The sequence below is a fragment of the Oncorhynchus kisutch genome, linkage group LG13 (genome assembly GCF_002021735.2).
Source record: "Oncorhynchus kisutch isolate 150728-3 linkage group LG13, Okis_V2, whole genome shotgun sequence".
Taxonomy (NCBI): Eukaryota; Metazoa; Chordata; class Actinopteri; order Salmoniformes; family Salmonidae; genus Oncorhynchus; species Oncorhynchus kisutch.
The window spans coordinates 1,913,847-1,941,693 of NC_034186.2; the positions used below are offsets into that span (position 1 = coordinate 1,913,847).

At 41.7% G+C, this 27,847-nt stretch overlaps 1 protein-coding gene across 5 annotated transcripts in view; it reads left to right on the forward strand.

The window, feature by feature from the left end:
• The window catches only part of LOC109882674 (ubiquitin-protein ligase E3A), a 36,108-nt gene extending 18,810 nt beyond the window's left edge, over window positions 1-17,298 (forward strand). For 4 of the 5 annotated variants that reach the window (XM_031838152.1, XM_031838155.1, XM_031838154.1 and 1 more), the window contains exons 10-14: window positions 1,050-1,214; window positions 1,827-1,982; window positions 3,021-3,094; window positions 4,806-4,949; window positions 14,372-14,818. In XM_031838152.1, coding sequence (XP_031694012.1) covers window positions 1,050-1,214; window positions 1,827-1,982; window positions 3,021-3,094; window positions 4,806-4,949; window positions 14,372-14,492 — 660 coding nt within the window. In that variant the 3' untranslated portion in view covers window positions 14,493-14,818. Of the gene's footprint in view, window positions 1-1,049; window positions 1,215-1,826; window positions 1,983-3,020; window positions 3,095-4,805; window positions 4,950-14,371 lie in introns of all 5 variants that reach the window. The other variant, XM_031838151.1, reaches the window with a different exon arrangement.
• The last annotated feature ends 10,549 nt before the right edge of the window (window positions 17,299-27,847 follow it).

The following is a 27,847-nucleotide window of genomic DNA, read 5'->3' on the forward strand; positions in this document are numbered from 1 at the left end:
GTTGATAAGCTCGTCAATTTGACTATTTTCCTGTCCTGCTAAGCATTCAAAGTGTAACGAGTACTTTTGGGTGTCGGGGGAAAATGTAAGGAGTAAAAAGTATAATATTTTCTCAAGGAAAGTAATAGTAAAGTACAGATACCCGACTTAAGTTGTACTTTAAGTTGTATTTTTTACTTAAGTACTTTACACCACCGAGCGTGAGTAGCTTGATACACAAGTACAACCCTTGGACAAGACACTAGTCTATCGCAGGGCCAATATGATATAGGCCGATGTAATTTTTTAATAGAGTTGCCCATAATTTTTTTTTTTTAAAGAGGGGAAAAAAGGAAGTCACTTTGGATAAAAAAGCGTCTGCTAAATGTCATATAATATTATTATTATTGTTATTATTAGGGATGGGCGTCTTTCCTTTTCAAAACGATTGGATACGTATCTAGATACATGGGCTCCGATACGATACAGGAACCATACATTTAGTGATTGAGTTTGATTTAGAAGAACGAATCGATGCACTAACATTATAATATATATATATAATATATTATAGCATAAACACATCCATTTGCTTTTCTACATTCAAAGCTGCTGCTGATGGAAGTTCATCAGCTGGGCCTCTTTGAATTGGATCTCTCTGAGCTGACGTGTGTGTTATACCACCCTACACTCGGTTAGGAAAGGGCAACATTACCTTTTTAACCCCCCCCTCCCCCACACACACACCTTTTAGATCTGAACACACCCACTAATATTTTTGCAGATTTAAAGTGTTACATTATATAGCTGTATCTTTAAAAATGAGCTATTATTATTTGACCAGCAGGGTCAGATAATAATGATGATAAAAACAATAATCGTGAACAAACATTTCATAACGGCATAAATACATGTTCAAACATCACATGGCAGCACTCTTTCATTAGAAACAGTAGAAGAAGAACATGGACTACTTCAAAATGGAGATGCCCATGCTCTCGCAGACGCCACAACAGGACAGATACAACGTTGAGTCCTCTAACTATCTCTATGGTTCTCTGCCATCGCAGGTTCTGTACCAGAGTCTGAGGGAGCTGCTGGAGTACGAGGGGGATGTGGAGGAGGACATGATGATCACCTTCCAGATCTCACAGACTGACCTGTTTGGAGACCCCATCACTTATGACCTGAAGGAAAACGGGGACAAGATACCTGTTAATGCGGACAATAGAAAGGTAGGATACCTGTTATTGCGGACAATAGAAAGGTAAGATGCCTGTTGTTGTCTAGTCTATCACATGGCTACTGGCTGAAGTATCTGGTCTGTCACAGGACCACTGAAGTATCTAGTCTGTCACAGGACCACTGAAGTATCTAGTCTATCACAGGACCACTGAAGTATCTAGTCTGTCACAGGACCACTGAAGTATCTAGTCTGTCACAGGACCACTGAAGTATCTAGTCTGTCACAGGACCACTGAAGTATCTAGTCTGTCACAGGACCACTGAAGTATCTAGTCTGTCACAGGACCACTGAAGTATCTAGTCTACCACAGGACCACTGAAGTATCTAGTCTATCACAGGACCACTGAAGTATCTAGTCTACCACAGGACTACTGAAGTATCTAGTCTACCACAGGACCACTGAAGTATCTAGTCTACCACAGGACTACTGAAGTATCTAGTCTACCACAGGACCACTGAAGTATCTAGTCTACCACAGGACCACTGAAGTATCTAGTCTACCACAGGACCACTGAAGTATCTAGTCTATCACAGGACCACTGAAGTGAATGATGACATTGTTTTGACTGTTTCCTATCTGTTTCCTATCTGTGATCTCCAGGAGTTTGTCTCTCTGTATAGTGATTACATACTTAATAAGAGTGTGGAGCGCCAGTTCAAAGCCTTCAGAAGGGGCTTCCAGATGGTCACCAACGAGTCGCCTCTCAAGTGTTTATTTAGACCTGAGGAAGTGGAGCTACTGATCTGTGGAAGCAGGGTAAGTAGGATTTTTCTTAGGAATTTCACTTTAAGCCTTTAAAGATTAAAAAAACAACAGAAATATACATGCATGCAGTGCCTTCATAAAGTATTCTCACCCCTTGACTTTTTCCACATTTTGTTGTTACATCCTGAACATAAAATGGATTATTACTAAGATTAAAAAATATATTTTAAAAAATGTTACTGGCCTACACACTACAATGCACAACAGCATTGTAGTTACTCCACACTACTAACCTAAATGACAGGGTGAAAAAGGAAGCCTGTGCAGAATAAAATAAATATTCTAAAACACGCATCCTGTTTGCAACAAACTAATACTGCAAAAACATTGGCAAAGCAATTCACTTTTTATCTTGAATACATCACATTACTGAGTACCACTCTCCATATTTTCAAGCATAGTGGTGGCTGCATCATGTTATGGGTATGCTTGTAATTGTTAAGGACTGGGGAGAAGAAAGCTAAGCACAGGTAAAATCCTAGAGGAAAACCTGGTTCAGTCTGCTTTCCACCAGACACTAGGAGATGAATTCACCTTTTCAGCAGGACATTAACCTAAAACACAAGGCCAAATCTAACCTGGAGTTGCTTACCAAGAAAACAGTGAATGTTCCTGAGTGTCCAAGATAGTTTTGACGTAAATCTGCTTGAAAATCTATAGCAAGACCTGAAAATGATTGTCTAGAAATGACGAACAACCAATTTGACAGAACTTGAAGAATGTTGCACAATTCAGGTGTGGAACGCTCTTAGAGACTTACCCAGAAAGACTCGGCACTATAATCACTGCCCAAGGTGACATGTATTAACTCAGGGTGTTGAATACTTATCTAATCAAGATATATTAGTCTTTTTTTAAATTATAAATCTTTTTTTTTTTTACAAATGTTAGAATTTTTCTTCCACTCTGACATTAGAGTATTTTGTGTATATCGTCAATAAAATATGACAATTAAATCCATAGCTGCACTATTGTTTTCTATGCCAACTGATGTAGATCTAACTGTCTCTTGTGTTCTAACCTCCTCAGAATTTAGACTTTCAAGCGCTTGAAGAAACGACAGAGTATGACGGAGGCTACAGCAAGGATTGTCGCATTATTAAGTAAAAAAACGTTTTTTTGATGTAATTTATTACCATGTTGTCACAATGATTTCTATATTTTTATACAAAGATCTCTTTCAATTTCTCTCTTGAATAATAGATCTGCACTTTCATTATATTATTTATACATACATACATACATACATACATACATACATACATACATACATACATACATACATACATACAGTGGGGAGAACATGTATTTGATACACTGCCAATTTTGCAGGTTTTCCTACTTACAAAGCATGTAGAGGTCTGTAATTTTTATCATAGGTACACTTCAACTGTGAGAGACGGAATCTAAAACAAAAATCCAGAAAATCACATTGTATGATTAAGTAATTCATTTACTTAAAAAAAAAATTTTATAAGGTATCTGTGACCAACAGATGCATATCTGTATTCCCGGTCATGTCTAATTCATAGAGCCTAATTTATTTATTTCAATGGACTGATTTCCTCATATGAGCTGCAACTCTGTAAAGTCTTTGAAATGGTTGCATGTTGCATTTAGATTCTTGTTCTGTGTGTGTACACCACATGACCAAGAGGATGTGGACATCTGCTCGTCTAACATCTCATTCCAAAATCATGGGCATTAATAAGGAGTTGGTTCCCCCTTTGCTGCTATAACAGCCTCCACTCTTCTGGGAAGGCTTTCCACTAGATGTTGGAACATTGCTGCTATAACAGCCTCCACTCTTCTGGGAAGGCTTTCCACTAGATGTTGGAACATTGCTGCTATAACAGCCTCCACTCTTCTGGGAAGGCTTTCCACTAGATGTTGGAACATTGCTGCTATAACAGCCTCCACTCTTCTGGGAAGGCTTTCCACTAGATGTTGGAACATTGCTGCTATAACAGCCTCCACTCTTCTGGGAAGGCTTTCCACTAGATGTTGGAACATTGCTGCTTTAACAGCCTCCACTCTTCTGGGAAGGCTTTCCACTAGATGTTGGAACATTGCTGCGGGGACTTGCTTACTAATGCCACAAGAGCATTAGTGAGGTCGGGCACTGATGTTTGGTGATTAGGCCAGTCGACATTCCAATTCATCCCAAAGGTGTTCGATGGGGTTGGGGTCAGGGCTCTGTGGAGGCCAATCAAGTTCTTCCACACCGATCTCGACAAACCATTTCTGTATGGATCTCACTTTGTGCACTGGGGCATTGTCATGCTGAAACAGGAAAGGGCCTTCCCCAAACTGTTTCCACAAAGTTGAAAGCACATAATCGTCTAGAATGTTGTTGTATGCTGTATCGTTAATACGCTATATATGGTATATCAGCCAGACCGAATTCCACTGGTACGAAAAAAACATGTATTTTTACGGCTCTAATTATGTTGGTAACCAGTTTATAATAGCATAATAAGGCATCTTGAGGGTTTGTGGTATATGGCCAATATACCACGGCTAAGGACTCCACGTTGCGTCGTGCATAAGTTGGCCATATACCTTCTCGGGCCTTATTACACACACACACACACTCACACACTAAATGGTCAAAAGTATGTGTGCATTCTTTCAAACTAATTTGAAATTAGTTTGAAAGAATGCCCACATACTTTTGACCATTTAGTGTGTGTGTGTTTTGTCACATACCGAAGCTACTGCTGTTTTTATTAGGAAAACGTGGAATACAGATTCCATATACACCAAGACCAACAAAAACATTTTTAATTGTTTTCCTTTATTTCTCACTCATAGAGACTTCTGGGAGACGGTGCATTCGTTTGGTGAGGAGGATAAGAGACTGTTCCTCCAGTTTACTACGGGGACTGACAGAGCACCCGTAGGAGGGCTGGGAAAGTTAAAGATGATCATCGCCAAGAACGGCCCCGACACAGACAGGTGAGACCTCGGGTCCCAAATGGCATCCTGTTCCCTACGTAGTGCACTATGTAGGGAATAGGGTGCCATTTAGACCAGGCCTCGGGTCCCAAATGGCATCCTGTTCCCTACGTAGTGCACTATGTAGGGAATAGGGTGCCATTTAGACCAGGCCTCGGGTCCCAAATGGCATCCTGTTCCCTACGTAGTGCACTATGTAGGGAATAGGGTGCCATTTAGACCAGGCCTCGGGTCCCAAATGGCATCCTGTTCCCTACGTAGTGCACTATGTAGGGAATAGGGTGCCATTTAGACCAGGCCTCGGGTCCCAAATGGCATCATATGGTGCACGACTACTGACCAGAGTCCTGCTTTTGACCCAAACGGGTGTTTATTATGCCATTTGGGACACAGACTTTATGTCTGAGATGGTACCCTAATCCATACAGTGTATTCAAAAGTATTTATACTCCTTTTTCCACATTTTGTTTCGTTTCAGCTTTATTCTAAAATGTAGTACACAATGTAACCCACAATGACAAAGCAAAAACAGGTTTTATAAAAAAAAATCACATTTATTACGACAACAAAGAAAAATATTTTTTTTTCACACCTTTATTTAACCAGGTAGGCTAGTTGAGAACACCTTTATTTAACCAGGTAGGCCAGTTGAGAACACCTTTATTTAACCAGGTAGGCCAGTTGAGAACACCTTTATTTAACCAGGTAGGCTAGTTGAGAACAAGTTCTCATTTGCAACTGCGACCTGGCCAAGATAAAGCAAAGCAGTGTGACACAGACAACAACACAGAGTTACACATGGAGTAAACAATAAACAAGCCAATAACACAATAAACAAGTCAATGACACAGTAGAAAAAAGAAAGTCTATATACAGTGTGTGCAAAAGGCATGAGGAGGTAGGCAATAAATATGCCATAGGAGCGAATAATTACAATTTAGCAAATTAACACTGGAGTGATGGATGAGCAGATAATTATGTGCAAGTAGAGATATTGGTGTGCAAAAGAGCAGAAAAGTAAATAAATAAAAACAGTACGGGGATTAGGTAGGTAGATTGGGTGGGCTATTTACAGAAGGACTATGTACAGCTGCAGTGATAGGTTAGCTGCTCAGATAGTTGATGTTTAAAGTTGGTGAGGGAAATAAAAGTCTCCAACTTCAGCGATTTTTGCAATTCATTCCAGTCACAGGCAGCAGAGAACTGGAAGGAAAGGCGGCCAAATTAGGTGTTGGGGATGATCAGTAAAATATACCTTTTGGAACGTGTGCTACGGGTGGTGTTGTTATTGTGACCAGTGAACTGAGATAAGGCGGAGCTTTACCTGCATAGACTTATAGATGACCTGGAGCCAGTGGGTCTGGCGACGAATATGTAGTGAGGGCCAGCCGACTAGAGCATACAGGTCGCAGTGAGTGGTGGGTGGTACAAGCTGATTTGGAAACAAAACGGATTGCACTGTGATAGACTGCATCCAGTTTGCTGAGTAGAGAGCAGTTGGAGGCCATGGAAGGAGTGTTTTTAATGGCATTGAAGCTCGTTTGGAGGGTAGTTAGCACAGTGTCCAAGGAAGGGCCAGAAGTATACAGAATGGTGTCGTCTGCGTAGAGGTGGTTCAGGGAATCGCCCGCAGCAAGAGCGACATCATTGATATATACAGAGAAAAGAGTCAGCCCGAGAATTGAACCCTGTGGTACCCACATAGAGACTGCCACAGAGGTCCGGACAACATGCCCTGCTATTTGACACACTGAACTCTGTCTGCAAAGTAGTTGGTGAACCAGGCGAGGCAGTCATTAGAGAAACCAAAGCTATTGAGTCTGCCGATAAGAATATGGTGATTGACAGAGTCGAAAGCCTTGGCCAGGTCGATGAAGACGGCTGCACACACAAATAAAAAAAATGGATCACATTACCATGAATATTCAGACTCTTTACCATGAATATTCAGACTCATTACCATGAATATTCAGACTCTTTACCATGAATATTCAGACTCATTACCATGAATATTCAGACTCTTTACCATGAATATTCAGACTCATTACCATGAATATTCAGACTCTTTACTCAGTGCTTTGTTGAAGAACCTTTGGCAGTGATTTCAGCCTGGAGTCTTCTTGGGAATGACGCTACAAGCTTGGCACATCTGTATTTGGGGAGTTTCTCCCATTTTTCTCTGCACATCCTCCCAAGCTCTGTCAGGTTGGATGGGGAGCGTCACTGCACAGCTTTTTTCAGGTCTCTCCAGAGAGATGGGTTCGGTCGGGTTCAAGTTCTGGTTGGGCCACTCAAGGACATTCAGAGACTTGTCCCAAAGCCACTCCTGCCTTGTCTTGGCCTTGTGCTTAGGGTTGTTGTCCTGTTGGAAGGTGAATCTTCTCCCCAGTCTGAGTTCCTGGGCTAGTTTTTCATCAAGGATCTCTCTGTACTTTGCTCTGTTAATCTTTCCCTCGATCCTGACTAGTCTCCCAGTCCCTGCTGCTGAAAAACATCCCCACAGCATGATGCTACCACCACCATGCTTCACCGTTGGGATGGTGCCAGGTTTACTCCAGACATGATGCTTGGCATTCAGGCCAAAGAGTTCCATCTTGGTTTCATCAGACCAGAGAATCTTGTTTTTCATTGTCTGAGAGTCTTTAGCTGCCTTTTGGCAACTCCAAGTGGGCTGTCATGTGCCTTTTACTGAGGAGTGGCTTCCGTCTGGCCACTCTACCAAAAAGGCCTGATTGGTGGAGTGCTGCAGAGATGGTTGTCCTTCTGGAATGTTCTCCCATCTCCACAGAGGAACTCTGGAGCTCTGTCAGGGTGACCATTGGGTTCTTGGTCACCTCCCTGAACAAGGCCCTTCTCCCCCAATTGCTCAGTTTGGCCAGGTGGCCAACTCTAGAAAGAGTCTTGGTGGTTCCAAACTTCTTCCCTTTAAGAATGATGGAGGCCACTGTGTTCTTGGGACCTTAAATGCAGCAGAAATGTTTTCCCCAGATATGTCTCTCGGCACAATCCTGTTTTGGAGCTCTACAGACAATTAATTAATTCGCCATCTTGTCTTGGTTTTTGCACTGTTAACTGCGGGAACTTATACAGACATATGTGTGCCTTTCCAAATCATGTCCAATCAGTTGAATTTACCACATGTGGACTCAAATCAAGTTGTACAAACATCTCAAGGATGATTCATGAAAAAAAAGGATGCATCTGAGCTCAATTTCGAGTCTCATAGCAAAGGGTCTGAATACTTATGTAAATAAGGTATTTGTTTTTTATAATTTATACATTTGAAAAAAATATTAACCTGTTTTCACTTTCAGTTTTGGGTACTGTGTGTAGATTTATTTAATCCATTTTAGAATAAGGCTGTAACGTAACAAAATGTGGAAATGGTCAAGGGGTTTGAATACTTTCCAAATGCACTGTAGATTAGAACAACTAGATTAGGGATCATCTACTAGAGCAGGGATCATCTACTAGAGCAGGGATCATCTACTAGAGCAGGGATCATCTACTAGAGCAGGGATCATCTACTAGAGCAGGGATCATCTACTAGAGCAGGGATCATCTACTAGAGCAGGGATCATCTACTCTACTAGAGCAGGGATCATCTACTAGAGCAGGGATCATCTACTAGAGCAGGGATCATCTACTAGAGCAGGGATCATCTACTAGAGCAGGGATCATCTACTAGAGCAGGGATCATCTACTAGAGTAGGGATCATCTACTAGATTAGAACAACTAGAGTAGGGATCATCTACTAGAGTAGGGATCATCTACTAGATTAGAACAACTAGAGTAGGGATCATCTACTAGATTAGAACAACTAGAGTAGGGATCATCTACTAGAGCAGGGATCATCTACTAGATTAGAACAACTAGAGCAGGGATCATCTACTAGATTAGAACAACTAGAGTAGGGATCATCTACTAGATTAGAACAACTAGAGTAGGGATCATCTACTAGAGCAGGGATCATCTAGATTAGAACAACTAGAGCAGGGATCATCTAGATTAGAACAACTAGAGCAGGGATCATCTACTAGATTAGAACAACTAGAGTATGGATCATCTACTAGATTAGAACAACTAGAGTAGGGATCATCTACTAGATTAGAACAACTAGAGTAGGGATCATCTACTAGATTAGAACAACTAGAGTAGGGATCATCTACTAGAGCAGGGATCATCAACTAGATTAGAACAACTAGATTAGGGATCATCTACTAGAGCAGGGATCATCTACTAGAGCAGGGATCATCTACTAGAGCAGGGATCATCTACTAGAGCAGGGATCATCTACTAGAGCAGGGATCATCTACTAGAGCAGGGATCATCTACTAGAGCAGGGATCATCTACTAGAGCAGGGATCATCTACTAGAGTAGGGATCATCTACTAGATTAGAACAACTAGAGTAGGGATCATCTACTAGAGTAGGGATCATCTACTAGATTAGAACAACTAGAGTAGGGATCATCTACTAGATTAGAACAACTAGAGTAGGGATCATCTACTAGAGCAGGGATCATCTACTAGAGCAGGGATCATCTACTAGATTAGAACAACTAGAGCAGGGATCATCTACTAGATTAGAACAACTAGAGTAGGGATCATCTACTAGATTAGGGATCATCTACTAGAGCAGGGATCATCTACTAGAGCAGGGATCATCTACTAGAGCAGGGATCATCTACTAGAGCAGGGATCATCTACTAGAGCAGGGATCATCTACTAGAGCAGGGACCATCTACTAGAGCAGGGATCATCTACTAGAGCAGGGATCATCTACTAGAGCAGGGATCATCTACTAGAGTAGGGATCATCTACTAGATTAGAACAACTAGAGTAGGGATCATCTACTAGAGTAGGGATCATCTACTAGATTAGAACAACTAGAGTAGGGATCATCTACTAGATTAGAACAACTAGAGTAGGGATCATCTACTAGAGCAGGGATCATCTACTAGATTAGAACAACTAGAGCAGGGATCATCTACTAGATTAGAACAACTAGAGTAGGGATCATCTACTAGATTAGGGATCATCTACTAGATTAGGGATCATCTACTAGATTAGGGATCATCTACTAGATTAGGGATCATCTACTAGAGCAGGGATCATCTACTAGAGCAGGGATCATCTACTAGAGCAGGGATCATCTACTAGAGCAGGGATCATCTACTAGAGCAGGGATCATCTACTAGAGCAGGGATCATCTACTAGAGCAGGGATCATCTACTAGAGCAGGGATCATCTACTAGAGCAGGGATCATCTACTAGATTAGAACAACTAGAGTAGGGATCATCTACTAGATTAGAACAACTAGAGTAGGGATCATCTACTAGATTAGAACAACTAGAGTAGGGATCATCTACTAGAGCAGGGATCATCTACTAGAGCAGGGATCATCTACTAGATTAGAACAACTAGAGTAGGGATCATCTACTAGATTAGAACAACTAGAGTAGGGATCATCTACTAGATTAGAACAACTAGAGTAGGGATCATCTACTAGATTAGAACAACTAGAGCAGGGATCATCTACTAGATTAGAACAACTAGAGCAGGGATCATCTACTAGATTAGAACAACTAGAGTAGGGATCATCTACTAGATTAGAACAACTAGAGCAGGGATCATCTACTAGATTAGAACAACTAGAGTAGGGATCATCTACTAGAGTAGGGATCATCTACTAGATTAGAACAACTAGAGTAGGGATCATCTACTAGATTAGAACAACTAGAGTAGGGATCATCTACTAGAGCAGGGATCATCTACTAGAGCAGGGATCATCTACTAGATTAGAACAACTAGAGCAGGGATCATCTACTAGATTAGAACAACTAGAGTAGGGATCATCTACTAGATTAGGGATCATCTACTAGAGCAGGGATCATCTACTAGAGCAGGGATCATCTACTAGAGCAGGGATCATCTACTAGAGCAGGGATCATCTACTAGAGCAGGGATCATCTACTAGAGTAGGGATCATCTACTAGATTAGAACAACTAGAGTAGGGATCATCTACTAGAGTAGGGATCATCTACTAGATTAGAACAACTAGAGTAGGGATCATCTACTAGATTAGAACAACTAGAGTAGGGATCATCTACTAGAGCAGGGATCATCTACTAGATTAGAACAACTAGAGCAGGGATCATCTACTAGATTAGAACAACTAGAGTAGGGATCATCTACTAGATTAGAACAACTAGAGTAGGGATCATCTACTAGAGCAGGGATCATCTAGATTAGAACAACTAGAGCAGGGATCATCTACTAGATTAGAACAACTAGAGTATGGATCATCTACTAGATTAGAACAACTAGAGTAGGGATCATCTACTAGATTAGAACAACTAGAGTAGGGATCATCTACTAGAGCAGGGATCATCAACTAGATTAGAACAACTAGATTAGGGATCATCTACTAGAGCAGGGATCATCTACTAGAGCAGGGATCATCTACTAGAGCAGGGATCATCTACTAGAGCAGGGATCATCTACTAGAGCAGGGATCATCTACTAGAGCAGGGATCATCTACTAGAGCAGGGATCATCTACTAGAGTAGGGATCATCTACTAGATTAGAACAACTAGAGTAGGGATCATCTACTAGAGTAGGGATCATCTACTAGATTAGAACAACTAGAGTAGGGATCATCTACTAGATTAGAACAACTAGAGTAGGGATCATCTACTAGAGCAGGGATCATCTACTAGAGCAGGGATCATCTACTAGATTAGAACAACTAGAGCAGGGATCATCTACTAGATTAGAACAACTAGAGTAGGGATCATCTACTAGAGCAGGGATCATCTACTAGAGCAGGGATCATCTACTAGAGCAGGGATCATCTACTAGAGCAGGGATCATCTACTAGAGCAGGGATCATCTACTAGAGCAGGGATCATCTACTAGAGCAGGGACCATCTACTAGAGCAGGGATCATCTACTAGAGCAGGGATCATCTACTAGAGCAGGGATCATCTACTAGAGTAGGGATCATCTACTAGATTAGAACAACTAGAGTAGGGATCATCTACTAGAGTAGGGATCATCTACTAGATTAGAACAACTAGAGTAGGGATCATCTACTAGATTAGAACAACTAGAGTAGGGATCATCTACTAGAGCAGGGATCATCTACTAGATTAGAACAACTAGAGCAGGGATCATCTACTAGATTAGAACAACTAGAGTAGGGATCATCTACTAGATTAGGGATCATCTACTAGATTGGGGATCATCTACTAGATTAGGGATCATCTACTAGATTAGGGATCATCTACTAGAGCAGGGATCATCTACTAGAGCAGGGATCATCTACTAGAGCAGGGATCATCTACTAGAGCAGGGATCATCTACTAGAGCAGGGATCATCTACTAGAGCAGGGATCATCTACTAGAGCAGGGATCATCTACTAGAGCAGGGATCATCTACTAGATTAGAACAACTAGAGTAGGGATCATCTACTAGATTAGAACAACTAGAGTAGGGATCATCTACTAGATTAGAACAACTAGAGTAGGGATCATCTACTAGAGCAGGGATCATCTACTAGAGCAGGGATCATCTACTAGATTAGAACAACTAGAGTAGGGATCATCTACTAGATTAGAACAACTAGAGTAGGGATCATCTACTAGATTAGAACAACTAGAGTAGGGATCATCTACTAGATTAGAACAACTAGAGCAGGGATCATCTACTAGATTAGAACAACTAGAGCAGGGATCATCTACTAGATTAGAACAACTAGAGTAGGGATCATCTACTAGATTAGAACAACTAGAGCAGGGATCATCTACTAGATTAGAACAACTAGAGTAGGGATCATCTACTAGATTAGAACAACTAGAGTAGGGATCATCTACTAGAGCAGGGATCATCTAGATTAGAACAACTAGAGCAGGGATCATCTACTAGATTAGAACAACTAGAGTAGGGATCATCTACTAGATTAGAACAACTAGAGTAGGGATCATCTACTAGATTAGAACAACTAGAGTAGGGATCATCTACTAGAGCAGGGATCATCAACTAGATTAGAACAACTAGAGCAGGGATCATCTACTAGATTAGAACAACTAGAGTAGGGATCATCTACTAGATTAGAACAACTAGAGTAGGGATCATCTACTAGAGCAGGGATCATCTACTAGATTAGAACAAATAGAGCAGGGATCATCTACTAGAGCAGGGATCATCTACTAGAGCAGGGATCATCTACTAGAGCAGGGATCATCTACTAGATTAGGGATCATCTACTAGATTAGGGATCATCTACTAGAGCAGGGATCATCTACTAGAGCAGGGATCATCTACTAGAGCAGGGATCATCTACTAGAGCAGGGATCATCTACTAGAGCAGGGATCATCTACTAGAGCAGGGATCATCTACTAGAGCAGGGATCATCTACTAGAGCAGGGATCATCTACTAGAGCAGGGATCATCTACTAGAGCAGGGATCATCTACTAGATTAGAACAACTAGAGCAGGGATCATCTACTAGATTAGAACAACTAGAGTAGGGATCATCTACTAGATTAGAACAACTAGAGTAGGGATCATCTACTAGATTAGAACAACTAGAGTAGGGATCATCTACTAGATTAGAACAACTAGAGTAGGGATCATCTACTAGAGCAGGGATCATCTACTAGAGCAGGGATCATCTACTAGAGCAGGGATCATCTACTAGAGCAGGGATCATCAACTAGATTAGAACAACTGGAGCAGGGATCAACTAGATTAAAACAACTAGAGTAGGGATCATCTACTAGATTAGAACAACTAGAGCAGGGATCATCTACTAGATTAGAACAACTAGAGCAGGGATCATCTACTAGATTAGAACAACTAGGTAGGGATCATCTACTAGAGCAGGGATCATCTAGATTAGAACAACTAGAGCAGGGATCATCTACTAGATTCAGCAGGGGACCATTTTTTTTCTGGTGCGGATGGTCGGGGCCTGGAAAATAATTGCAAATAATTTGTAGTCTGCACATTCACTGCAAGAAGACCACTAAAACCTAATTCTTTCAAACCATGCTTACATTTGTATATGTCTGTCTATTATGCGTGTGAAAACTTGGAATACAGAAGTGTTAAATTAAAATCTGCCTATTTCCTGGTGTTTTTACAGTCTTTTATATCCAACAATGAAAATGTTAAGTATTTCTTTATTTTTTGCTCAGAAAAGTTTTTGGGGCCAAATAAAACCACTCTGGAGCCAAATTCAGCCCGCGGGCCGCCAGTTGGGTAACCCTGCAGTAGGGTGTCATTTTGGACGCAGAATCATATCTTATACCTGACCTGTTTCATTGGGGCCTCCCAGATTACTTGGATAGATCTGTAACTTCTGTTGCTCTATACCCTTCTCTCTCTCTGTCCCTCTCTCTGTCTCGTCAGGTTACCTACTTCTCACACGTGTTTTAATGCTTTGCTGCTCCCTGAATACGATTCAAAGGAGAAACTGAAGGAGAGACTTCTCAAAGCCATCACTTATGCCAAAGGATTTGGAATGCTGTGAAACAAGCAAAAATGACAACTCTGCAAAAACAAAACAAAAACTTCCTGGCTTCAGTTCAATGGTTTTATGTTTTGTAATGGAGAAGGAAAGAATTATACAATGATGCAACAGTTGAAATTAATGTGGCATTACGACAAGGAAGTGCTCCAGAGACTGTGTGCCTGAACTGCAAATAGACTCAACTAGCAGAGATTCGATCTAGCCCCCCTCAGATCCATTTAATATACGTAGAACCTCTCCTTACATTCTAGGTTATTCAAGCTGTTGAAATCAGTTATAATTCTTACTGGAGCTCGCTGGGTTTATTTGATGTGTAAAAAAAAAAATTAAGAAGAAGAAGAAGCAGGTTATCATTGATTGTTGTGAAAGTGCACTTAACTAGACCTTCTGAATGTTAGTGAATGGAATATACATTACTGTATACTGCCATCTTAGGACATTTTGTTAGTTTATGATATTCTTTAATGCCAGCAGTGTTGTCGGTAACACTTCCTAATATAATACCCTCTTCATAATGCATTGAAAAGTACATTTATGAGCTATGCATAATGCATTATAATGCCTTCCAGGTGTTTTATAGCTGCTCATAGACCTCTATACTGCTTTGTTGCAAGTTTTATTGTCACGTGCACAAGTACTGTGAAATACTTTTTCACTGTACTTGAAGGGGGGTGTTCATATGACGTGTTAGCGTGGTGTCGCGTAAGGCACAGGACTATTCTAACCAGTACACCAACACAGTGTTCCTGCTCTGCTGTAAGCTATGCAAGTGGGACCCTATTCCCTACATAGTGCACTACTTTTCACTAGGGCCCCTACATAGGGAATAGGGTGCCATTTGGGGCGCCTTTTATGTATGATGGCGTTGCATCGTCGTCTGTACCTGCTGCCTCTTTGGCAAATCTCCCTGCTACTTTTGGCTGCGGTTCCTGCACTCTTTCTAATGTGTTGAATAGCTGTTCAATACGTATATGTTTTTTGCAATGTTCATTTTGTTTTGCCAGACAGAGCAGAACTCTCTGACGGAGTGCTTTCAGTTTTTTGTGTTTTATTTTAGTGCATGGTCACAGACACAAAGTAAGTCATTCGTTTTACAAAAGCTCCAGTGAATTGTCAGGTCATGTTAGTTCTTTGGTAGCTGTACTCTCACTTACAGTTGCAAAAAAAATTGGGGGGGGAAATGCTTTACCCAAAATCCCTTGGTTTTCCAGAAATCCCTTGGTTTTACAGAAATCCCTTGGTTTTACAGAAATCCCTTGGTTTTACAGAAATCCCTTGGTTTTACAGAAATCCCTTGGTTTTACAGAAATCCCGGTTGGAAGAGTCCCAGAATCTGGAGGGAATAAAGAGGAAATCCAGGATCTTCCAACCAGGAGTTTTGGAAAACCTGGGAACGGTAGCAGAATTCTGCAACCCTAATCTGACTTCACAGTTCATCTGACCCATATAATGTGAAATATTGACTTGGAGGAAAGTGTTTTATAATAATACCACTGAATTGACACATCAATGCTCAGAACAGCGTGTTATTCTCGGAAGTATTTTTGGTTCGTTAGTGTTTGATTTGGTGTGACTGTGGTTTGGTTTTCATTATGCTATATACCTGAAAGCCTGCCAAGCCATGCAGAACATTTTTGGTTTAATATCCAATAATGTGTACAACAGTCTTGGCAGGAAGGGTTTAATGGTTTGGTTTAATATCCTGTGATGTGTACAACAGTCTTGGCAAGAAAGTTCATTCATAAAGGATTCATTCCCCATGTTGTTTTACTGCCTGAATTCAAAATAGATTCAATATGAATGATTTTTTTCCCACCCTTTTACATACAATACCCCACAATTTTAGCAAATGTATTAAATAAAATCGATGCAATTTACATCAGTATTCACACCCCTAAATCAATACATGTCAGAATCCCGTTTCTGAATAAGTCTGTAAGAGATTTGCACACCTGGATCGTACAATATTTGCACATTCTTTAAAAATTTTTTAAAGTTCTGTCAATTGGTTGTTGATAATTGCTAGACAGCCACTTGAACGTCTTGCCGTAGCTTTTCAAGCAGATTTTAAGTCAAAACTGTAACTAGGTTCCTCAGGAACCTTCAATGTCATCTTGGTAAGCAACTCCAGTGTACATTTGGCCTTGTGTTTTCGGTTATTCTCCTGCTGAAAGGTCAATTTGTCTCCCAGTGTCTGTTGGAAAGTAGACTGAACCAGGTTCTCTCTAGTCCTTCCTGATGACAAGCATACCCATAACATGATGCAACCGCCACTATGCATAACACATATTGATTATATGAAGATTAGTACTTACTTAGTGATGTGTAGAATTTGCCCCAAACATAACACTTTTTATTCAGGGTATAAAGTTAATTTCTTTGCCACATTTTTTGCAGTTTTACTTTTAGTGCCATGTTGCAAACATGATCCATGTTTTGGAATATGTTTATTCCATACTTAGGCTTACTTCTTTTACCTTTTACTCTGTCATTTAGGTTAGTATTGTAGAGTTACTACAATGTTGTTGATCCATCCTCAGGTTTCTCCTTTCACAGCCATTAAACTCTAACTGTTTTAAAAGTCACCATTGGCCTCATAGTGAAGAATCTCTATTTAATCTGTTTTCAATTCAGGCTGTAAGACAAGATGTGGATAAAGTCCAACGGCTGTGAATACTTTCTGAATGAGATTTGTATTTAGCTGCCTGGTTTATTTTGATATTAATGGAAATTAAAGAAAGTACAAACATTTTAATTAAACACTTGATGTGTCAACATAATGCAAAATAAAATAATACATTTTTAACCCTGTCTCTGTGTAATCGTATCTGTGGACACTGTCATCGTATTAACTCCACTGTCATTCTCATCATATTAACATTCAACTCCATCTTCACTGACATTCTTATGACAAAATACTTCACTTTAATTCCCCTTCTTTGAATTATACACTGAGTATACCAAGCACTAGGAACACCTTCCTAATATTGAGTTCCACCCTTCCCTTTGCCCTCAGAACAGCCTCGATTTGTCGGGGCGTGGACTCTATAAAGTGTCGGAAGAGTGTCCCACAGGGATGCTGGCATGTTAACTCCGATGCTTCCGACAGTTGTGTCAAGTTGGCTGATGTCCTTTGGGTGGTGCAGTTCTTGACACAAACCGGTGCGCCTGGCACCTACTACCATCCCCTGTTCAAAGGCACTTAAGTCTTTGTCTTGCCCATTCACCCTCTGAATGGTACACATACACAAGCAATGTCTAATTTGTCTCAATACTTAAAAATCCTTCTATAACCGGTCTCCTCCCCTTCATCTACACGGATTGAAGTGGATTTAATAACAAGTTGCATCAATAAGGGATCATAGCATTCAGCTGGAAAGAGCAGCTGTTATGTTTTGTATACTAAGTGTAGTTTCAACTTCACAGTTGTAATGTTTTATAAATCCCAACCACTAACAAAAACATGTGGCGTGTCTCCTTCCAGCTGCTGTAGATGTGTAGCACATAGCACTCCTCAGCCTGAAGTATCCTCAGCCAATAGCTAGCTTTCTGCATGGCGCTGACTGGTAAGACACCTCCTGAGGACCAACCTGGTCTCAGAGCATTGTGGATTATCCTGTACGTAAATCTGAGACACTCCATGTTTTATGATATTGTTGTGTTGCATTTCCTTCTATAGTTAGAGGACTCCTGATATCTCCAGGAGTGATACATTTATTTTTTTGCCTTCATCTGTGGTCTAGTACTGTATTTTTGCTAGCTAAGGCCATCTACTTGAAGTGCTGCCTGTCTACCCTGTAGCCTAGTTGGTGTGTGAACTGCTGACTGTCTTCCCTGTAGCCTAGTTGGTGTGTGAACTGCTGACTGTCTTCCCTGTAGCCTAGTTGGTGTGTGAACTGCTGCCTGTCTTCCCTGTAGCCTAGTTGGTGTGGGAACTGCTGACTGTCTTCCCTGTAGCCTAGTTGGTGTGTGAACTGCTGACTGTCTTCCCTGTAGCCTAGTTGGTGTGTGAACTGCTGACTGTCTTCCCTGTAGCCTAGTTGGTGTGTGAACTGCTGACTGTCTTCCCTGTAGCCTAGTTGGTGTGTGAACTGCTGACTGTCTTCCCTGTAGCCTAGTTGGTGTGTGAACTGCTGACTGTCTTCCCTGTAGCCTAGTTGGTATGTGAACTGCTGACTGCTCATAACTTACAGCAACCAGGATCAAGGGACAGGGGAATATGTGACTTGTTTTGGTAATCAGTGGCTGTATTGGAGAGGGAGTGGTTTCTCCTCTCCTAGACAATCACCAATTAGTACAGAGAGGTGTACTTCAGTCTCCCCTGGTTTCTGAGCGGCAGGTTTAAGCGGTGGTCATGTCTCGTTGGCAAAACTAAGACCGTGGCCGAAACGGTTTCTCAACTATGTGTGTGTGTGTGTTTTCTATATGTGTCGAGGCATTGAACGCTTTAGCATGATTATTTCTCTTCACAACTGGCTATGTGATTATTTCAGCTCAATGGGTGGAACTTTTGTTGACAATTTCGATACCTTTTGGAAACAACACGTTTTATAAGGAGGATGGGAACCACCCAAATCATTTGGGTTCCTGGATCCTTTCACAGCATTATCAGGCTGCGTTGAGACAGTGACTTATCAATGACCCAAGGCCAGCTCAGTTCATTCCTACCATTGTGTCACTGAGTCATCATAATGCTTCAGCAAATGTACATTATCCCAGGGGTGTTGGTACACACAATGTAAGTAACCTATAACCTGTAACCTAGTAATGTCAGCCTCTGCTGATCCTACAGCTATTCTATGCAATAATCATGTCTATGAACCAGATTTATACTGTCAGCTCTAAGCTGGTGTGCCCTGGGAGGAAGTCCACTGCTCACTCTGCACTAACATAAAGAACATAAGCACATCTACTGCTGCTAAGCTTCCCAGGACAGCAATGAAAACAAGGATCTCAGAAGACAAGTGCTCAAAATAGCCCACGTTAACATATGTAGCTTAAGAAACAAGGTTCATGAAATCAATAATTTGCTAGTAAAAGATGACATTCATATTCTGGACTACAGGACTACAGGAAAAAGAGGGCCGAGCATGCCCCCATTCTCATCGACGGGGCTGCAGTGGGGCAGGTTGAGAGCTTCAAGTTCCTTGGTGTCCACATCACTAACATGGTCCAAGCACACCAAGACAGTCGTGAAGAGGGCACGACAAAACCTATTCCCCCTCATGAGACTGAAAAGATTTGGCATGTGTCCTCAGATCCTCTAAAGGTTCCACAGCTGCACCATCGTGGTGCATCACTACTGATCACTACAACTGCTCGGCCTCCGACCACAAGGCACTTCAGAGGGTAGTGTAAACGGCTCAGTACATCACTGGGGCCAAGCTTCCTGCCATCCAGGACCTCTATACCAGGCGGTGTCAGAGTAAGGCCCCAAAAAAATTCAAAGACTCCAGCCACCCTAATCATAGACTGTTCTCTCTGCTACCGCAAGGCAAGTGGTACCGGAGCGCCAAGTCTAGGTCCAAGAGGCTTCTAAACAGCTTCTACCCCCAAGCCATAAGACTCCTGATCACTTAATCAAATTTTACATCACTGCTACCCCTTTTACATCACTGCTACTCTTTGTTATCATCTATGCATAGTCACTTTAATAACTCTACCTTCAACACCCTGTATATAGCCTCCACATTGACTCTGTACCGGTACCCCCTGTATATAGCCTCCACATTGACTCTGTACCGGTACCCCCTGTATATAGCCTCCACATTGACTCTGTACCGGTACCCCCTGTATATAGCCTCCACATTGACTCTGTACCGGTACCCCCTGTATATAGCCTCCACATTGACTCTGTACCGGTACCCCCTGTATATAGCCTCCACATTGACTCTGTACCGGTACTCCCTGTATATAGCTTCCACATTGACTCTGTACCGGTACTCCCTGTATATAGCCTCCACATTGACTCTGTACCGGTACTCCCTGTATATAGCCTCCACATTGACTCTGTACCCCCTGTATATAGCCTCCACATTGACTCTGTACCGGTACCCCCTGTATATAGCCTCCACACTGACTCTGTACCGGTACCCCCTGTATATAGCCTCCACATTGACTCTGTACCGGTACCCCCCCGTATATAGCCTCCACATTGACTCTGTACCGGTACCCCCTGTATATAGCCTCCACATTGACTCTGTACCCCCTGTATATAGCCTCCACATTGACTCTGTACCGGTAACCCCTGTATATAGTCTCCACATTGACTCTGTACCGGTAACCCCTGTATATAGCCTCCACATTGACTCTGTACCGGTACCCCCTGTATATAGCCTCCACACTGACTCTGTACCGGTACCCCCTGTATATAGCCTCCACATTGACTCTGTACCGGTACTCCCTGTATATAGCTTCCACATTGACTCTGTACCGGTACTCCCTGTATATAGCCTCCACATTGACTCTGTACCGGTGCCTCCTGTATATAGCCTCCACATTGACTCTGTACCGGTACCCCCTGTATATAGCCTCCACATTGACTCTGTACCCCCTGTATATAGCCTCCACATTGACTCTGTACCGGTACCCCCTGTATATAGCCTCCACATTGACTCTGTACCGGTACCCCCTGTATATAGCCTCCACATTGACTCTGTACCGGTACCCCCTGTATATAGCCTCCACATTGACTCTGTACCGGTACCCCCTGTATATAGCCTCCACATTGACTCTGTACCGGTACCCCCTGTATATAGCCTCCACATTGACTCTGTACCGGTACCCCCTGTATATAGCCTCCACATTGACTCTGTACCGTAACACCCTGTATATAGCCTCCACATTGACTCTGTACCGGTACCCCCTGTATATAGCCTCCACATTGACTCTGTACTGGTACCCCGCTGTGTATGTGACTAATGAGATTTTATTTTATTTGATATCTTTGAAACTCACTTAGATAATATATTTGGTGATACAGTGGTAGCAATACAAGGTTATAACATTTACAGAGAATACAGAAATGTCAATGGTGGAGGTGTTGCTGTTTATATTCAGAACCACATTCCTGTAAAGCTTAGAGAGGATCTCATGTTAAATACTGTAATATGGCTACAGGTTCATCTGCCTCACCTAAAGCCCATTCTGGTGGGAAGCTGCTATAGACCACCAAGTGCTAACAGTCAGTATCTGGATGAAATGCTTGATAATGTATGTGATATCAATAGAGAGGTATATTTTCTGGGTGATTTAAATATTGACTGGTTTTCATCATCACTCAGGAAAAAGCTTCAACCAGTGCCTGCAACCGGGAACAGGTTGTCAGTCAACCTACCAGGGTAGTTACAAACAGCACAGGAATGAAATAATCCACATGTATTGATCACATCTTTACTAATTCTGCAGATATTTGCATCGGATGTAGTGATCACAACATTGTAGCCATATCTAGGAAAGGCTGGGCCTAATATAGTGTATAAGAGGTCAGTCTGGGCCTAATATAGTGTATAAGAGGTCAGGCTGGGCCTAATATAGTGTATAAGAGGTCAGTCTGGGCCTAATATAGTGTATAAGAGGTCAGTCTGGGCCTAATATAGTGTATAAGAGGTCAGTCTGGGCCTAATATAGTGTATAAGAGGTCAGGCTGGGCCTAATATAGTGTATAAGAGGTCAGTCTGGGCCTAATATAGTGTATAAGAGGTCAGGCTGGGCCTAATATAGTGTATAAGAGGTCAGGCTGGGCCTGATATAGTGTATAAGAGGTCAGGCTGGGCCTGATATAGTGTATAAGAGGTCAGTCTGGGCCTGATATAGTGTATAAGAGGTCAGTCTGGGCCTGATATAGTGTATAAGAGGTCAGTCTGGGCCTAATATAGTGTATAAGAGGTCAGTCTGGGCCTAATATAGTGTATAAGAGGTCAGGCTGGGCCTAATATAGTGTATAAGAGGTCAGTCTGGGCCTAATATAGTGTATAAGAGGTCAGTCTGGGCCTAATATAGTGTATAAGAGGTCAGGCTGGGCCTAATATAGTGTATAAGAGGTCAGTCTGGGCCTAATATAGTGTATAAGAGGTCAGTCTGGGCCTAATATAGTGTATAAGAGGTCAGTCTGGGCCTAATATAGTGTATAAGAGGTCAGTCTGGGCCTAATATAGTGTATAAGAGGTCAGTCTGGGCCTAATATAGTGTATAAGAGGTCAGTCTGGGCCTAATATAGTGTATAAGAGGTCAGTCTGGGCCTAATATAGTGTATAAGAGGTCAGTCTGGGCCTAATATAGTGTATAAGAGGTCAGTCTGGGCCTAATATAGTGTATAAGAGGTCAGTCTGGGCCTAATATAGTGTATAAGAGGTCAGGCTGGGCCTAATATGGTGTATAAGAGGTCAGGCTGGGCCTAATATAGTGTATAAGAGGTCAGGCTGGGCCTAATATAGTGTATAAGAGGTCAGTCTGGGCCTAATATAGTGTATAAGAGGTCAGGCTGGGCCTAATATAGTGTATAAGAGGTCAGTCTGGGCCTAATATAGTGTATAAGAGGTCAGGCTAGGCCTAATATAGTGTATAAGAGGTCAGGCTGGGCCTAATATAGTGTATAAGAGGTCAGTCTGGGCCTAATATAGTGTATAAGAGGTCAGTCTGGGCCTAATATAGTGTATAAGAGGTCAGTCTGGGCCTAATATAGTGTATAAGAGGTCAGGCTGGGCCTAATATAGTGTATAAGAGGTCAGGCTGGGCCTAATATAGTGTATAAGAGGTCAGGCTGGGCCTAATATAGTGTATAAGAGGTCAGTCTGGGCCTAATATAGTGTATAAGAGGTCAGGCTGGGCCTAATATAGTGTATAAGAGGTCAGGCTGGGCCTAATATAGTGTATAAGAGGTCAGTCTGGGCCTATTATAGTGTATAAGAGGTCAGTCTGGGCCGAATATAGTGTATAAGAGGTCAGTCTGGGCCGAATATAGTGTATAAGAGGTCAGTCTGGGCCTAATATAGTGTATAAGAGGTCAGGCTGGGCCTAATATAGTGTATAAGAGGTCAGGCTGGGCCTAATATAGTGTATAAGAGGTCAGTCTGGGCCTAATATAGTGTATAAGAGGTCAGTCTGGGCCCTAATATAGTGTATAAGAGGTCAGTCTGGGCCTAATATAGTGTATAAGAGGTCAGTCTGGGCCTAATATAGTGTATAAGAGGTCAGGCTGGGCCTAATATAGTGTATAAGAGGTCAGTCTGGGCCTAATATAGTGTATAAGAGGTCAGTCTGGGCCTAATATAGTGTATAAGAGGTCAGGCCGGGCCTAATATAGTGTATAAGAGGTCAGTCTGGGCCTAATATAGTGTATAAGAGGTCAGGCTGGGCCTAATATAGTGTATAAGAGGTCAGGCTGGGCCTAATATAGTGTATAAGAGGTCAGGCTGGGCCTAATATAGTGTATAAGAGGTCAGTCTGGGCCTAATATAGTGTATAAGAGGTCAGGCTGGGCCTAATATAGTGTATAAGAGGTCAGGCTGGGCCTAATATAGTGTATAAGATAAGAGGTCAGGCTGGGCCTAATATAGTGTATAAGAGGTCAGGCTGGGCCTAATATAGTGTATAAGAGGTCAGGCTGGGCCTAATATAGTGTATAAGAGGTCAGGCTGGGCCTAATATAGTGTATAAGAGGTCAGGCTGGGCCTAATATAGTGTATAAGAGGTCAGTCTGGGCCTAATATAGTGTATAAGAGGTCAGGCTGGGCCTAATATAGTGTATAAGAGGTCAGGCTGGGCCTAATATAGTGTATAAGAGGTCAGGCTGGGCCTAATATAGTGTATAAGAGGTCAGGCTGGGCCTAATATAGTGTATAAGAGGTCAGGCTGGGCCTAATATAGTGTATAAGAGGTCAGGCTGGGCCTAATATAGTGTATAAGAGGTCAGGCTGGGCCTAATATAGTGTATAAGAGGTCAGGCTGGGCCTAATATAGTGTATAAGAGGTCAGGCTGGGCCTAATATAGTGTATAAGAGGTCAGGCTGGGCCTAATATAGTGTATAAGAGGTCAGGCTGGGCCTATTATAGTGTATTAGAGGTCAGGCTGGGCCTATTATAGTGTATTAGAGGTCAGTCTGGGCCTAATATAGTGTATAAGAGGTCAGTCTGGGCCTAATATAGTGTATAAGAGGTCAGTCTGGGCCTAATATAGTGTATAAGAGGTCAGTCTGGGCCTAATATAGTGTATAAGAGGTCAGTCTGGGCCTAATATAGTGTATAAGAGGTCAGTCTGGGCCTAATATAGTGTATAAGAGGTCAGGCTGGGCCTAATATAGTGTATAAGAGGTCAGGCTGGGCCTAATATAGTGTATAAGAGGTCAGGCTGGGCCTAATATAGTGTATAAGAGGTCAGTCTGGGCCGAATATAGTGTATAAGAGGTCAGTCTGGGCCTAATATAGTGTATAAGAGGTCAGTCTGGGCCTAATATAGTGTATAAGAGGTCAGTCTGGGCCTAATATAGTGTATAAGAGGTCAGGCTGGGCCTAATATAGTGTATAAGAGGTCAGTCTGGGCCTAATATAGTGTATAAGAGGTCAGTCTGGGCCTAATATAGTGTATAAGAGGTCAGGCTGGGCCTAATATAGTGTATAAGAGGTCAGTCTGGGCCTAATATAGTGTATAAGAGGTCAGTCTGGGCCTAATATAGTGTATAAGAGGTCAGGCTGGGCCTAATATAGTGTATAAGAGGTCAGGCTGGGCCTAATATAGTGTATAAGAGGTCAGTCTGGGCCTATATAGTGTATAAGAGGTCAGTCTGGGCCTAATATAGTGTATAAGAGGTCAGGCTGGGCCTAATATAGTGTATAAGAGGTCAGTCTGGGCCTAATATAGTGTATAAGAGGTCAGTCTGGGCCTGATATAGTGTATAAGAGGTCAGTCTAGGCCTAATATAGTGTATAAGAGGTCAGTCTGGGCCTAATATAGTGTATAAGAGGTCAGTCTGGGCCTAATATAGTGTATAAGAGGTCAGGCTGGGCCTAATATAGTGTATAAGAGGTCAGTCTGGGCCTAATATAGTGTATAAGAGGTCAGGCTGGGCCTAATATAGTGTATAAGAGGACAGGCTGGGCCTGATATAGTGTATAAGAGGTCAGGCTTTTTAGTTTACCTTTATTTAACTAGGCAAGTCAATTAAGTACAAATTCTTATTTATAATGACAGCCTACCAAAAGGCAAAAGGCCTCCTGCAGCGATGGGGGCTGGGATTAAAAATAAAAATAAATAAAAATAGGACAAACCACATCACTACATAGAGAGACACCACAACACTACATAAAGAGAGACCACAACACTACATAAAGAGAGACAACACTACATAAAGAGAGACCACAACACTACATAAAGAGAGACCACAACACTACATAAAGAGAGACAACACTACATAAAGAGAGACCACAACACTACATAAAGAGAGACAACACTACATAAAGAGAGACCACACTACATAGAGACAGACACCACAACACTAAATAAAGAGAGACACCAGAACACTACATAAAGAGAGACCACACTACATAAAGAGAGAACACACTACATAAAGAGAGACCACACTACATAAAGAGAGACAACACTACATAAGAGACACCACAACACTACATAAAGAGAGACAACACTACATAAAGAGAGACCACACTACATAAAGAGAGACACCACAACACTACATAAAGAGAGACCACAACACTACATAAAGAGAGACACCACAACACTACATAAAGAGAGACACCACTACACTACATAAAGAGAGACAACACTACACTACATAGAGACAACACTACACTACATAAAGAGAGACAACACTACATAGAGAGAGACAACACAACACTACATAGAGACAACACAACACTACATAAAGAGAGACACCACTACATAGAGAGACACCACAACACTACATAGAGACCACACTACATAAAGAGAGACACTACAACACTACATAAAGAGAGACCACAACACTACATAGAGACCACACTACATAAAGAGAGACCACACTACATAAAGAGAGACAACACTACATAAAGAGAGACACAACAACACTACATAAAGAGAGACAACACTACATAAAGAGAGACACCACAACACTACATAAAGAGAGACACCACAACACTACATAGAGACACCACTACACTACATAAAGAGAGACACCATTACACTACATAAAGAGAGACAACACTACACTACATAACGAGAGACAACACTACACTACATAAAGAGAGACAACACTACATAGAGAGAGACAACACAACACTACATAGAGACAACACTACACTACATAAAGAGAGAACACACTACACTACATAAAGAGAGACAACACTACATAGAGAGAGACAACACAACACTACATAAAGAGAGACACCACTACATAAAGAGAGACACCACAACACTACATAAAGAGAGACAACACTACACTACATAAAGAGAGACAACACAACACTACATAAAGAGAGACACCACTACATAAAGAGAGACACCACAACACTACATAAAGAGAGACACCACAACACTACATAAAGAGAGACAACACAACACTACATAGAGACAACACAACACTACATAAAGAGAGACACCACGACACGGCATAAAGAGAGACAATACAACACTACAGAAAGAGAGACACCACAACACTACATAAAGAGAGACAACACTACATAGAGACAACACTACATAAAGAGACACCACAACACTACATAAAGAGAGACACCACTGCACTACATAAAGAGAGACACCACAACACTACATAAAGAGAGACAACACTACATAAAGAGAGACCACAACACTACATAAAGAGAGACCACACTACATAAAGAGAGACACTACAACTCTACATAAAGAGAGACCACAACACTACATAAAGAGAGACCACACTACATAGAGACACTACAACACTACATAAAGAGAGACCACAACACTACATAAAGAGAAGCACCACAACACTACATAAAGAGAGACAACACTACATAAAGAGAGACCACACTACATAAAGACAGACACCACAACACTACATAAAGAGAGACACCAGAACACTACATAAAGAGAGACCACACTACATAAAGAGAGACAACACTACATAAAGAGAGACACCACAACACTACATAAGGAGAGACCACAACACTACATAAAGAGAGACACCACAACACTACATAGAGACACCACTACACTACATAAAGAGAGACAACCCTACACTACATAAAGAGAGACAACACTACACTACATAAAGAGAGACAACACTACATAGAGAGAGACACCACAACACTACATAAAGAGAGACACCACTACATAGAGAGACACCACAACACTACATAAAGAGAGACCACACTACATAAAGAGAGACACT